The 15208-nt window shown below is 43.0% G+C and overlaps 1 protein-coding gene across 5 annotated transcripts in view; it reads left to right on the top strand.

The window, feature by feature from the left end:
• Positions 1-15208, top strand: part of EPHB1 (EPH receptor B1) — a 424222-nt gene that overhangs the window by 265758 nt on the left and 143256 nt on the right. For all 5 annotated transcript variants that reach the window (XM_037525939.2, XM_054700814.1, XM_054700812.1 and 2 more), the window contains exon 4: positions 12052-12207. In XM_037525939.2, coding sequence (XP_037381836.2) covers positions 12052-12207 — 156 coding nt within the window. The remainder of the gene's footprint in view (positions 1-12051; positions 12208-15208) is intronic.

Genomic DNA, 15208 nt, shown 5'->3' with positions numbered 1-15208 from the left:
AGCACATAGAAAATACCCCCCAAATGGACACCAAATGAATGAGGCATACATATACAAGGGAAGGGCGTTTTTAGCAAAAGCTTAGGAAGCAGCAACATGGAGTTCTCACCAGCACTCCAAGTGACCTTTTGGGAGGAGAACTGGCAATGCCATATTTTCAGGACCCAGGGAAATAAAGTCCATACAGAGACTAGGTCACTAACTAGAGACCCCTGCCTGTCCCATTCCAAAGTCCTTATTGCTCTCTGGCCCCCCTGAGGATTCCAGAGTCTGAAGACTGATACACCCACTTCTTGGTGCAGATGGGGGTTCCACTAGTCCTACCTGAAGACTGCTGTTTGGGGGGCAGACATGAGGAGTAGACACAACAAACTCAGTCGTGGTTTGCGCATGATACGCCACCTCACAGTCCTTGTTCTTTTTCCTAATGTCACCCACAATCCCCTCAAAGCTATGGGGACAGCAAATCCACTGCCAGGTTACTGTATTTTTAAATGATAACTCCAGGAAGGGGAAAATGCTAACACAAATGGATGAAGTGTGGAGGGTGGGCTTCCTGTAGGAGAGCAGGGTTACATGACAGCTAATAGGTCATCGCCTGACTCCCAGCACCTGCCCCAGTGCCTGGCACCCAGAAGAGGCTCATGCATAGCTGCTGGATGAATGAGCAACCAATCACCATGTCCTTCCTCCTCTTCTAAAAAACTCTTGTTCCATCTACTTCTCTCCTTCCCCACTACCCTGGTGATTACCACTCCTTTTGGACTCCCGTGCTTTGCCCTAATCACCCCCACTTTCTAATCCATTCTTTTTTCTGTAGCTAATCCATTTCTTTTTTCTGTGACCTTCCAGGAACAAAAATCTGATTCTGTCTTCCCAATTTTCATCTTACCAGTAGCTCCTATGGGTGAAGCCACTGGATGTTGCCTGGGATGAAGACTAGGGACTTGATGACCTGAGCTCAGGTTGCCTCTCCAGGGTCAGGCTGCTTCTTGCCCACTGACCGCTGCCAACCCCACACATGCACTCTTCCCGGGCCCAGGGCACTCACGCCACACCTCCATGTGGGGACACCACTTTGTCTCTTGACTGAGTCATATTCTTCCCTGGGTCTTCGAACATGTTCTTCTATCTATGTGGCGGTATCTTCCCTCACTCATCCATCTCACCTCTACCTACCTGTAAGACGCTTATTCTTTATGTCTTCACTTAGATGTTACCCTCCCAGACTGACAGGGCCTGCCCATCTCCCCATACCACACTGATCCCATCCATTGGAATTGCTGGTTTAGAGTCTGTCTGTCTCCACTGGGTGTCAGCTTTGTGGGAGAGAGATCTTTGCTGTTTCATCCACTGTTCCTTCTTTAGCCAAGCTCCAAGTATAGAGTGAGTGGTTAATTTGGGTGGTTAACTTTAATACTTTAAAATAGAGGGTCAATGAAAGCATTCATCCTGTCACCTTGCAGAAAACATCCACCTGCTATGTATTAAGAAGATGCTACATCCTACAGTCTACATACATTACACTGACCTACACTATAGTTATGAGAAGGAAGTTACCCTAGCCCTTCCCTGCTTTTTTCTGTAGAGAAAGGTGCTGAGATTTAGAGGGTTAAGTAACGTCCTTAAGCTCACACACCAGTTTCCACTTTCCCAGGTGATCCAGAGCAGAGTTCTTAAACTAGAGTAGCATCTGAGTCTCTTGGACAGTTAGTTAAACACTCAGATTGCTGGATTGCACCCCAGAGTTTCTAGTTCAGTAGGCATGGACTCCAAGAGTCTGCATCTCTGTAAGTTCTCAGATGATGCTCCTGCTGGTCTGGGGGCCACTCTTTAAGTATCCCTGGCCTGGATCATTAAAAAAATACCTGGATTTGCTCTATTGAGACCCCAGCCTCCACCCACACTGACTTGACCTTGGGCCAGGATGTAAGATGAGGCCCTGAGCTTTTCTGAGAGGCTCTGGTGTCCTGCTCAGCCCAGTCTCCATGCCTGAACATGGCCTTGGCTGTACCCAGCCACTCTTTGAGGACAGGCAACCATTGGTGACAAGGACCTGAGTACCTGCTTCTCTTTCTTGAAACACTCACTGCTCTTCTATTTGTCATCCTTCAGTCCTGACCAGTGGTCCCCACATTCTACCAAGGCAAAACGCCCCTCTCTTGACCCCATCTCTTTAACAACTTCCATGCTGATTGATGCATTCTAGGCTTGCTGCTGCTGCTGCTGTCTGAGCAGCTTAATAGCACTGGAAGTTACAGTCTCCTCTGTGTCATGGTGCCTGCAGCATTCATCAATTTCAGCAAGTGTCACCAAGAGTGATACAAGTGTATGGCACAACTAAGTATCCCCTCTGCACAGGCCATTACAGCTGGCTCCTGGCCCAGGGAGGCAAGAACTAGATATCCATTTGGCTTCATGTGTATAGGCCAACACAGAAGTGAAGTTACCCCAGCCCACCTGGCCTCTGCATGGCTGTAAAGGCAGGAATAGACATGGTGCAGGTTTTCTGATCCCATGCAGACCAGGTAAAGGAGGAGTCAGAGTCCTTGTTGGTTTTTTGCAGGTCTTTTATTGGGGTTCACCAGGCATATGGCAGGCAGGGGTGCTTGCTGGGGAGCTGGGAGGCTAGCAGGGCTGGAGGTCTTCACTCTATCTGGGCTCTCTGGCATTCGTTCTGCTGCTTCTCGGCTTCTCTTTCAGCTTCTGCTTCGGCTTCTTGGCTTCTACTGGCGTCCCCGTGACGCCGCCCTTAAAAAGCACAGTCTTAGCGCAGGTGTACCCACTTCAGGTGTCCACCATCAGGCATGCATTCAGGATCACAGTGTTCCCTCATCTACCCTGATGGCGGGAGGGCAGAAAAGCCTGACTTTTTACCTTACCCTACAATGGCCCCTGTTAATGCTTTGTGTTCCTGGGAACCTCTACAAATACCTAAATGTTCCCCAGTCAGGCATGGGTCTTGTTCTGTCTGAGTTTTGGTGCACTATTTTTTCTCCCCCTCCCCACTTCTACACCTACTTAATTCATCTTTCAAGGCTTATACAAGTGCCACCTTCTCCAGGCAGCCTTCCCAGCTCCCCTTTATTTTCCCCTTCCTCCAAAGACCTCTGGCACTCCAGGCATTGCCATCTCTGGTGTAGAGCTTTACTGGGTAAAATACCCACTGTGATCTACTCCATGCAGCTGAGCTCTTTGGAGTTGGAGATTGCCTTGACATGTTTTTGTTCTCCCCCAAATTTAAAAAGTAGTGACTGAGATTTTCTTCAATTACTAGAGTCCTGTATCTACAATGCAAAACATTGTGAAATTATACAACAGTACAAAATAATCACCATAATGTTACCACTCCCAGTTTTTATTTTAGTATAATATGTATATAATACATACGTACACAATAGTACCCCCTTATCCATGGGCATATGTTCCAGGACCCGCTGTGGATGCCTGGAAGTAATAATACTATTGACCTTTATATATACTGTTTTTCCTACACATACATACCTGTGAGAAAGTTAATTTTATAAATTAAGCATAGAAAGAGATTAACTGCTCTTTTTTTTTGTTTTGTTTAACTGCTCTTATAATCACTAATAATAAAATAGAAAATTATAATAATATATGATAGCAAAAGCTATGTAAATTGGTCTCTTTCAAAATATCATTTTTAAAAATAATTATATATCTATATTTTATATCATTGTTCATTTTTGTACACTGTATGCTCTCTTCTCTCAGGTGTAGTGTCCATAAAATTCCCACCACCAATTCACCATAGTTCCTTGTGCTCTTCCCTCCCCTGTTGTGAGCCCTCTGCCTCCCTGTCCCTTGCAGAATGTCTCTCTTTCAAAATGCCTTATACATATTTTGAAACCTCAGTTGACTATCAGTAACTAAAAACCATGTGAAATGAAATGGGAGATAAGGGTAAGGAGGGCTACTCTATGAGTGTATGTATATATGCATGTATGTGTGTATGTGTGTATGAATGGTGAATTTCAAACTTTACTTACAGTTTTAGAGCCTACTTTAAAAAATAGATTTCTGTGACATAATTTTAATGGCTATGTAGTATTCCATTATGTGGTTGTTTCATAATTTTTTAATCAAAACCTTATTATTTGACTTTAAGCTTATCCCTCCTTCTTCTCCTCCCTTTCTTTTTTCTATATTATAAATAACACTGGGATAAACATCCATTAACACAGTCTTTTTCCACACTGGCTTGCTTTTTCTTTATATTGTTTTGTCTTTAAAAACAGAATTGTTTTTGCATGTAGCAACCCAGTTTTCCCAGCACCATTTATTGAACAATCTTTCTTTGCTCCAATGCATAGTCTTTGCTCCTTTGTCAAAGATTAGTTGACCATAAATCTGTGGGTTTACTTCTGGATTTTCTATTCGATTCTATTGGTCTGTGTGTCTGCTCTTGTTCCAATACCATACAGTTTTGATGATTATGGCTTTGTAGTATAGTTTGAAGTCTGGGAGTGTGATGCCTCCATTCCCTTCTTTTTTTTTCAGGTGTCCTTTGGCTATTTGGGGTTTTTGGTGATTCCATATAAATTTCATCAATAATTGTTCTATTTCTTTGAAGAATGACATTGAAATTTTTATTGGAATAGCAGTGAATCTGTATATTGCTTTTGGTAGAATGGCCATTTTGATAATGTTAATTCTTCTAATCCATGAGCAGGGGATGTCTTTCCATTTCTTTGTGTCTTCTTCTATTTCTTTTAACAGTGTTTTATAGTTTTCTTTGTATAGGTCCTTTATCTCTTTTGTTAGATTTATTCACAGTGAGAATGGCACATATTAAAAAAACTAGCAACAACAAAAGTTGGCGAGGTTGTGGAGAAAAAGGAACTCTCCTGCACTGTTGGTGGGAGTGCAAACGTCCAACCACTATGGAGAGCTGTGTGGAGATTTCTTGACCTACTAAACATAGAGCTTCCATATGATCCAGCAATTCCACTCCTAGGTATTTACTCAAAGGACACAGAAACATCAGTTCCAAAGAGCACCTGCACCCCTATGTTTATAGCAGCAATAGCTAGGCTTTGGAAACAACCCAAATGCCCAAAAATAGATGACTGGATCAAGAAGATGTGGTACATATACACCATGGAATATTACTCAGCATTCAAAAAAGATAAACACATGCAATTTGCAGCAACATGGATGGCGCTGGAAGGGATCATGCTCAGCGAAATCAGCCAGAAAGAAAAAGAAAAATACCGAATGGTCTCACTCATAGCAGGAATCTAGAAAACTTAAATAAGGGACCAGGAAAAAGAATAACCATAAGAAAGAAAATATCAAAATCAACAAAAAACTATGAACCAGAGACACTCTATGGGGGTTTGAGGGCAGGGAATGGAAGGCTTGGGGTCAAAATAAGGGGGTTGTAATTATAAGGGGAATATAAAAATAAAATTAAAAAATAAAAATAAAAAAAGAAATTAAAATAAATAAAAATAGAATTGCTAATCACAACTCTGAACATTTTGAAAGTCTTAATCTAGCAAAGCTTTAGGAATTCACTTTGTATGGAGGTGCCCATCATTTCATATCTTCTATGTGAAGATCATGTTATTATCATTAACAATTTTATCCCAGCTTTTATCTTTCGGCTCTTATCATAACAGTCCTCCAGTGGACATTCAGTGCAACCAGACACAGAACATCTATGTGCCTATGTGTTGTAAGGCTGTGCTCAGCAGTGGGGATAGAGGAAGGCAAAGCCAGTAAGGCATCAGCCTTCAGCATTCAAACTACTATAGTAGCTGCTTGGATGGATGATTACATGCCTGGGAACTACTTCATGACGCTCAGAACTCAGCATATTTCCATGACTATAAGGGAAAGCAGGAGTTTCACATCTCCTGAGCCCCAATGCAATGTTGGTCAGGGGCACCCACATCTGTAAATAACAAAGACTGGCATTGAGAATAGAGAGGGGCGTCCTAGCTCTCTTTCCAGAGAGCTTCATGCCTGCAGTTCCAAAGTCAGGAACCCATGGTGTTAGTCACTGGTAATTTGATGGACACATTTAGCCTTGGGGTGACTCTAAGGATTGTGTCTAACCTGGGGCACAGCTGCTACGGGAGGATCTGCACAGAGCTATGTGCATGTCTTGCAGACACCTCTTGCCTCCCCCTCCTCGAATGCCACACTCACCAAGTTCACAGAAGCTGCCCAGATCAAGAGTGGCTCTTCCACTTCTTGCTGAGAGAGCAAAGTGTAGAGATAAGGGGAGGTTTTAGGAGCAAGTTGCTTGGGGCTGCGACCCTCTCTTTTCCTGGCCAGAGCACAAGCCTTGCCCCTCTTGCCATTGCTCCTCAAGACAGACAGACCTCCCAGATCAGCTGCTGAGCTGCACCTGCCTGGAGATAAAGGCACCCAGTTCTTAAGCAGAGGATGAATATTCATTGGCATGAACCTTTGCAAACTCATTTGAGAAAAAAATTAGATCAGGAGAAGTAATCAGATTATTAAAAAGAAAGAGCAAGGACACAAGGCGGTGGTGGAGGGAAGAATCACATTTAAAATGCAAGGAGAGATTTCCTTCCTGCAGAGTAGCTGTGACCCCCTGGACCATGCATCGGGAATAGTTAAGCTCTCCCACATTTCTGCTGCATAAAAATGTTGGTTTTTGAGGCATCCACTGATGGGGGAGAGGAAAAGCAATGTGTACCCTCCACATACAAAAATTATAAAATAATGTTTGAGGTTTTCATTTTATCTTCCTTCGATATCAAGAAAAATTGTGAGAGCTAAAGAGGCTCTGGTGAGTGCTGAGTGACAGGTTAAAGGGCTCCAATAAAGATTAGATGGTCCACTATCTCCTGAGGAAATTGCATAAAAGTGGTTATTCCCTCTTGCTTCTATTAATTTCCTCTTCCTGGCTGCTTGGAAATGCTTCATAACCTGATGCTGCAGATGGGGACGAGAGGCGCTTTCCATTATCTCAATCACTGCACTGTTTATGAGACACTTAATCTGTTTCTTTATAAAGTAATAGTACTGTAGGTGATGGATTTAGTGTCACTGGAAGTCTGCGTGCGGGGATGGGAGGGGAAGGGGGTTGTGAGCATTTTAAGCACCAGGTAATTTGTTACCCTTGAGGCTCTGAGAAATTGGGTGTGTGTTTCAAGGTGACCTTCTGGATGTCAGCTAGAGGTCAGATGTACCATTCCTTTTCCTGGAGGGGGCAGGGGAATGTTATATGTTGTGCCTGGGGAATGGAAAATAGACACATGCAAGTCTTGTTTGGTCCTCTCTGCCAAAGTCAAGGGTGGGGCACAGAGGGGTGTGTGTGTGTGTGTGTGTGTGTATGTGTGTATGTGTGTGTGTGCGTGCTGCTATTCAAAAGCTCAATTTATCACTGTCTGTAGTGTGATCACTTGCAATGGAAGGGAGTAAATTCCCTTTCTATAAAGAACAAAGGGGGGGATCACTGGTGTGTGGGGATCACTGGTGTCAACATACAGCCTTCCAAAATTACAGATGTCCCACTGACAAAGGCATCATGTGAAAATATAGTGAGGTGTGTGGGGCACTTTTCTTACTCCCACCTCTTGGAATAGTAATGAAACCCTCCAGACTGAGATCAAGCTGGCTACTCTGTGACCTGATTTCCTTTGCTACCTCTCCTTTTCTTCTACCTCTTTCCTTCTTGCTTTGTCTTTGCCTCTCCTTCTGAATCTCCTCCTCATTGTCAAGTCCTGCCTGATGGAGCCCTCTCAGCCCCCATAAGCATAATGTAGATCCCGCTACATGGAAATCAGTCTTCTGTGGCCTGCCTCCCACACCAGGAAGGGCCCCTCCCTGCCTGTATTCTGCTCTGGGTGAAGGGCCGCTCCCTGGCCCCTCTCTGCTTATGTTTTCTAGCTGGGGGCCTGGCTCAGGATCTCAGGATAGGTTTGAAATAAACATTATTTGGATGAGGGACTCGTAACTATAGTTATAGTGCTCACCATAGTTGCATTAAGAGGGGAAAAAAAAAAAAAACCTGAGCTTTGAAATAATGTTGAGCAAAGAACTGTGTTATCCACCTCAAAATTGCATGAACGATCGCACATGTTTGGTTAGGCTGTCACAGTATGTAGTTGTCATTTTTGTAAACGCAGAGTCTTTAGGCAGGTGTCGTGTCCAGGCTTCCCCCCATGTTCCACCCAGCTGCTTTATTCAGGTGACATACCTGAACAGACACCATTTGCTTTTCTTCCTTTGGCCTAAATATTATTTTGTGAGAATCTACCAGAAGCTCCATTTTCACCTCTAATTAAAATTGTCTTTCCTCAAGGGGCAGCGTAGTTTTCTTACTCATTTTTCTATGTTAACATTCTACTAAAATAACCATATTGTTAGCTTTTATTTCTTATTAGTGGTGTCTGCTACAAGATGAGTAAAAAAAAGGCTTTGTGGATTTGCCTGGCACTTTAAGCATTTTTAATGCATTCATTCTATGAGAAAATATAGCATCACTGTGCTACAATTTACAATCTAAAAGTTTAATAAGTGAACTTAGGCATACTGCTTCTTTATAAATTAAGGAATGCCTAGACACAGATTTTATTAAAATATTAATCTGATTAATCTATGAAATCTGAATATTAAAGCGATTCATCCATTTTATAATTATAGGTAAAATATATTTTATAGATGTAATGATTTGTCCATTAAGCAAAACAAATAATCTATGCAAAAACACATTCTTTCATTTTCTTCCAAGATTTATCTGCCCACATTAAGACTCTAAACTTCTATTCTGACCCTGAATTTTAAAAGTCCCTACAAAGAAAACTTGTTTTCCAAGAAGGAGCTGCTAAGTGGGAGTAGAGAGGAAATAGCATTATTTAGTACTTACTCGTGCTGGCATGTATTTATATTTGGGTTTCTTAAATTCTAATGAGCTATAGTTGTGAGAAGTATGAGGTCTTTTTTTAATTGATCCTTTATGCAGATGAGCATTCTCTGTATAGAGATACAAGTTGATGTTCTGAGGCACTAAGTTACTTTCCAGTGTTCCCCAACTAGGAACCAACAGAGCCAGGACTGTATGATGACTTCCCAGTGCTCACAGCTCTAGGGGAGATGACATCATACCCGTTCCCAGGACCTCTCTCTCCAAACATTCCCTGAGCCTTCCTGAAGTCCAGTGTGGGCCTGCTCCCCTTTATCTCCTCTCCTTGTAGCAACTCTAGGGTCCAGAGACTTGGGCATTCCCAATTCTGCCCTCCTTTATCAGAAATCTCAGAGGGAATCTCTTTACAAATACCTCTGCCATTTGTGGATATCGGAATGATTGTTTATGCTGTTAACTTATTAAGTGTAAAGGAAGAAGGCTTTTTAAGTGCTAGAAAGAAAATGAAAACACCTTGTTTTTCTTGGACTGATACATTAAGAAAATTAAGTATGGCAGGGGCCAGATGAATGAATGAGTTTCATCTCCACCCTCCCAGAACCCTGAACTTTCTAGGAAAAGAGCTTCTACCTTGTTTGGGAAGCCAAGATCTGAGAGTTTTCTATGTTCTTTAGTTGCAGAATTGAAAGAGGTGAAGACAGGCAGCAATGCTGTGTGATTTACAATGGAAAATGCCAAGTGCTTTTCAAAGGAGACAAAGAAGAGATGTGGGAAGAAGAAAGGAAGAGGAGAGAAACAGTGGGAGAGACTTTACTGAGTGGGTTTGGGAAGAGATCAGCAAGGCAAATTCTAGGGTACTGTGGATGTCCCATTCAAGATATCCCTTTGCTCTTTTGTTTGTCGAGAATTTGATAAAGATTTAAATTATGTTTTTCTTTCTACAAAGAAGTTTCTTTTAAATATGTTGAGATGGGATGGCTAGTGCCCACTTTTACATGGTTACAATCTTTAAGAACCAGTGTGTGCATGGAGCTGGAGTCCCAAGGGATGCTCTACAAGTAGGCCTTCTCAATGAGAAAACAGCACTCTATCCCATATTCGGAAGTTCTAAGAAATTCTTCATTGAAGAATGAACTTAATTTTTAAATTCATATCTTCAACATATTTGGTCATAGAACAATACAAAAAACTTGAACTGCATAGATTCTGCCAATCTAGAATGTTCTGCTTCTAATGTCTCCCATCCAAGAATAGTTCCCGCCCAGGGCACTCATAGAGTAACTGCTACCTTATACTTCCCTTTAAGTGAGCAATTTTAAGTGAGAAAATTTTCTGAGAATAGGAAACTACTCATCCTTCTTGTCTTAGTAGAAAAGCTATAGATATTTTTCAAGTAATTTATATGTATATCATCACTGTCATTTCTCTCACTATGTGATCCTGGGCAACTTTTTTAACCTCTGTCTGCCCCATTTTTTTTCATTAGCAAAATGGGGGTGATAATAATAGCTACCTCATAAAATAATACATGTAAAGCACTTAACAAGAATGTTAACAGATGGTAGCTACTGCTATTATTAAAGAATAATCTGCACTTTCCAGAAAGGAACAATATATTTGGGGAGATGAGCTTTGTGTAAGTAGGAACAATTGTAACAGTGCTACTGGTATAGTTAGGAATTCACTGTTATAATTGCATGAATACACCAGATCAAGAGCTCCTTGAGGGCAGACTTTTCTCTAAATTCCCTGGGTAAGGTTTTCAAAAGGGTCACAGTTTATGTTTGTTGAATGAATAAATGAGGTATGTAAGAAAACCAAATGAGCTGACCATGCAGTCAGTTTTATCTGGTCTCAGAGGAAGAGGAGCCAGAGCAGGATTCATGGTGACAAGAAGATTTAGGATCTGAGGTGGTGAGGAAGGGCCTGAGGGAAGCAGGGCAGGCAGGAACAATTTTATGTGGAGTCAGCAAGGAGGAGACCATATGTTTGGTATGGAGGGTCTCTGTAGATGATGCATGAATGCCTGAGGGATGGTCTTGAAGCAAACATTTCAGGGCCTGGCTCTTCACAAGTCTATAAGGGATCACACAGGAGCTAAGAAAAAGTGTCTTTTATTTTAAAGATTTATTTTTATTCATTTATACAAGCACTGGGTACAGTCAGAAGCGCGGGAGGGTGAGAGAATTCACCAGAGCCAGAGCAGGGAACAGAACAGGCAGACCGACGAAATACACTGCTGAGGGGAGCAGCGGGCATGGCAGGAGAGGTCTGCACGCCATGTGGGACCCTTGCCAGCGGCCGGGGATCCAGCCGGAGCTGCAGGGGCTGTGGGCAGCTTCCCAGCCCAGCCCTCAACCGCTGCGCCACCAGGGGAGGCCCAGAAAAATATCTTATATTGGAAGTCAACTCCAGTGGGTACTGGGCTGTTCCAAGTGTTCCCAGCCTTCTCCACTGCCATGTACATGATAGATAATACCTAGTGCATGACACATTCCCTGGTGCACTGCCTTCAAAGCTATCCTTTTTTGCCCTACCCCTGAAAGCATTTCAAAAGGCAATTAAGGGAGAATGATGTTGTTAAGGCAGTAACCTTGAAATCACTTTAATTTCTTTTTAAAGAATCACTCATGAATTTTAGTCCTTTACCATCATTCACAGTGAGTGCTTATTAACAGCCCACAGTGTGCCTCACGTGTGTTACAACATGACATTTAAAAACCATGGGTCCGATCCATTGTCAACCAGGACCCCTTTCCATCTGAGAACATTAGGTGAGATTCTGTCAGTGAGTGTCTCAGGGTAAAGCCCTGGCTGTTAACCAGAAGGAAGAGGGAGGGAATAATCATTTATAGAGCACTTATGTCCCAGACACTGAGCTACACATTAGATTCATTTTCTCAATTAAATCTCTCGACACACCTGAAAGGGAAGAATCATTATTCATATTGTTCAAGTGAGAGAGGCCATTGGTACTGGGAAGGTCTGTTTCTCTAAGGATGTTTGAAGACTTGGAGGTGTTAAATAGTTTTTTTTTTTTTTTCAATCTGAAATGCTCACTTTGTGCAAGGGGATATTTCAACATCATTTTTAGGGGGCAGAATCTTTTGTTTTCCCGTTACAGGGAGGGCCTCTAACTGCTGCTCTTTCATTAATTCACACATGATCTCTTTGTGTTCCAGCTTGCCCTGCAGGAATGTTCAAAGCCAATCAGGAAGCTGAGGGCTGTTCCCACTGTCCCTCCAACAGCCGATCCCCCTCAGAAGCATCTCCCATCTGCACCTGTCGGACTGGCTATTACCGAGCGGATTTTGACCCCCCAGAAGTGGCATGTACTAGTAAGTGTATAGTGAGGGTTCTGGGCTGGGAAGTTTGATTTCTTGATAGTGCAAGTGGTGCTCCTGGGGTGGGAGACTAAACCTCCAGTTGCAATACAAAGCAGAAATGCTGGCTGTAGTGCTGAACTGGACAGCTCCCACTCTGGGCTTGCAGGGGCCTGTCATGTGTCTACTCAGCAGCACAATCAAGATTATATTCTTTTTTGTCCCCTTTTCCCAGATAAGAGAGCCTTCCTCTTAACAGGGAAAAGACAATTTCTACCCATCAGATGATAAAAGTGTCACTTGGAGAGTTTCATTAGTTAAAAAAATCAAGATCCAATAGAATATAGCAATAATTTCTAGTAACTCTCTCAGTCACCTCCTCCAAGAAGCCCCTCTTGATTGCAACCTCTTTCTTCACTGGGCTTCCTATATCTCTGCAACCAGGCTCTCCTTATAACTCTATTCATTTTATTAATTATCCAGTTACTCTGTACTTTCTTATCTCAATACTGAACGAATTTTCTTGGGTACCAGTGTCATATACTTACTTTCCTGTGTCCCTTCCAGTGCCCACTATGGTCTAGCATCAGTGCCCCTACCAAATGACAAAACCAGGGGCCTGGCTACAGTGTGCATCTCTGAAGCAGAAACTTTTAGGAGTTGGTGGCTGATGTATCATCTCTATCACTCTTCCATTCTCTGCTGTAGAATGAAAGTTGGTCATTTTGCCCAAAAATCTGGCGTGGGAGGTGTGATACCACTCTCTAGGTAGGGGTGGAGGAAGGGAGAGTCTCCTCCTAATCTGCTCCCCATAATCATGGGGAGGCAGGAAGCACTGCTCTCCTGCACAGTGCTTATGAGAACTTGCGCCTGCTCTTTTAGGCACAACTTTGAATCAGGGATGCTATTTTTCCCAATATCCCCAATGTATTTGGAGATTAGTGCTCCAGGTTAGCCTTTGTTCTGTGTTGGGTGCTGTTGCCAGGCTCCCTCAGAGCAGGAACCTTTCTTTCAGTTCCTTGGATCAAATCCCTTCCACCCACTTGCAGATTAGAAGGGCGCAGAGGGAACATTTCACACATACTTGCAGTTTGATGGACAGAAAAAATGACTGGACTCCAAGTAGAAGAATTTTTTAATTCTTGCTTTGCAGTGTATGTAACCTTTGCTGGGTAAAGAAGAAGAATGAAAGTGTCTTCTAGATCAAGGTCCCGAGGTCGATCAATGCTTATAGATTTGAACTGAGGAAAAGCTCATCCTGCTCTAAACTGAATTTCCCCAGCACTCCCTCTCTGGTGGGTTGATATGAACAGAAATGATTCCATTTATGCTGACTAGAGTTCCTGTCTTTCTGTTGTGAAATCTTCTCCACTGATTTCTGAGACTCCCTGGGGGTTTTTCCTTGAGCCCGAGAAGCAGAGTTTAATGCACTTCTTTGAAGCTTCTCACTGATGCTGAATCACTCCACCTGGATGTGTGGACCAAGGCAAACCTCCAGGGTTGTTAAAGAATATGCCCAGGGTCCCACAGTTTCCCTCCTAAAGACATGTTCTTCCACTCAGGAACCCCCCTCAGTGGCCAGGCTTCCTCTAAGACCTTGCAGTTTCCCACTTCAGTAGATGCACCATGCAAATCCACTCATCCCCTGGGTAAGGTCACCTAGAGGGAAGGCAAGCCATTAACCAAATGCTCAGAATGCTGATATGGAGCTGCCTTGTCCTGTTACATAATATCGCTCCCATTTACCTTGCAATGCTTTTCTTCCAGTCATCTGACTTGATGTGCTTTAACCAACAAGACCAGCTACTGGAATAAACAGGAACATCCGAAAACCTCTACTCTGCACATCAGAGACCCTCCCTTTGCTATACTCACCCATAGCCTGAGACCACCTCATTGTAATCAGAACTTGCAAACTTTTCTCTCCAGTCTCTGGTCCAGCTAGTTCTGGGGTGAGGCCTGTCTCTTTTACCTCCTGTGGTCTCATTACAATCACTCACCTTACCCAAAATGGGGGTGGATGTTTCACTTGCCTGTGTGCAGCCACACACCCTTTATAGAGCTCTGCACACTGATGCTCCCAGAAAGAGCACTAGGGTTGGGCCAGAAATCAGTAAGTCAAAATCACACTATCTGTGCTGGTCAGGTGCAAAGGCAGCACATGGATGCATGGCCCAGCCCCACCACCTTGCCCAAAGAGACAAGCACTTGGTGAGGGCCCAGAGGCCACAATGCTAGGCCAAACACATGTAAATAAACCTATTATTTTATTGAGCCTCATTATATATTTGATTTATTGTGTGCCAAGGAAGTACTGTATGAAAAAGTCAATTTGTTGGCTTTTATAATCTCATTAGGGTTTCCTTTTAAAGCATTTTAATTGGAGGTGCCATCTGTTCTTTTAAAAAGGCATTGCACATCACCACAGTAAATAATTTTTCAGACACAAGGAGCATATCTGGAAATGTTGAGGCCAGGCAGAGCCCTCCACCATGGCCTTGGGGCTCTGGCTGGTTCTGCAGGTGGAGCTTGGCAGCCTGGCCCAGGACCACCCTGTATGAGAGAGGGTGGCCTGGGCGGGTCCAGGGGTTCACTTACCCTGCACATGCAGTCCTGCATCTCATCAAAAACAGTATGCCCCAGAGGGTCACTGGGTGAACCCAGCGCAAGAGAAGCTCTGTCTCTCTAGAATGTGCTAGATGGTGAGATCTACAGTACCCAGGCCCTCAGGGAGATGGGAAAGGAGACAGTGTCAGGAGTGTCCAGGAGTGTCAGATCTAGAAGGGCCTCAGGTTTGGCTTCTTGCATCATATTTAAATGAAATTATATCAACAGTTACACTCATTCACTTACAATATTGAAAATTCTATAAAGAATTTATGTGAAATGTGTCTTTTACAAGGTTAAAATACCTATAGTACACTAAAAATCAATATATTTAAATGACTCATATTAATCTTTATATGTATATTCATATACATGGTATTTTATAGTGTTAAAAATGTCCATTTCTTCT

Source organism: Talpa occidentalis, unplaced genomic scaffold (genome assembly GCF_014898055.3).
Source record: "Talpa occidentalis isolate TD23 unplaced genomic scaffold, MPIMG_talOcc4v2.1 talOcc4.4, whole genome shotgun sequence".
Lineage (NCBI taxonomy): Eukaryota > Metazoa > Chordata > Mammalia > Eulipotyphla > Talpidae > Talpa > Talpa occidentalis.
This window is presented reverse-complemented; position numbering and strand designations above follow the sequence as displayed.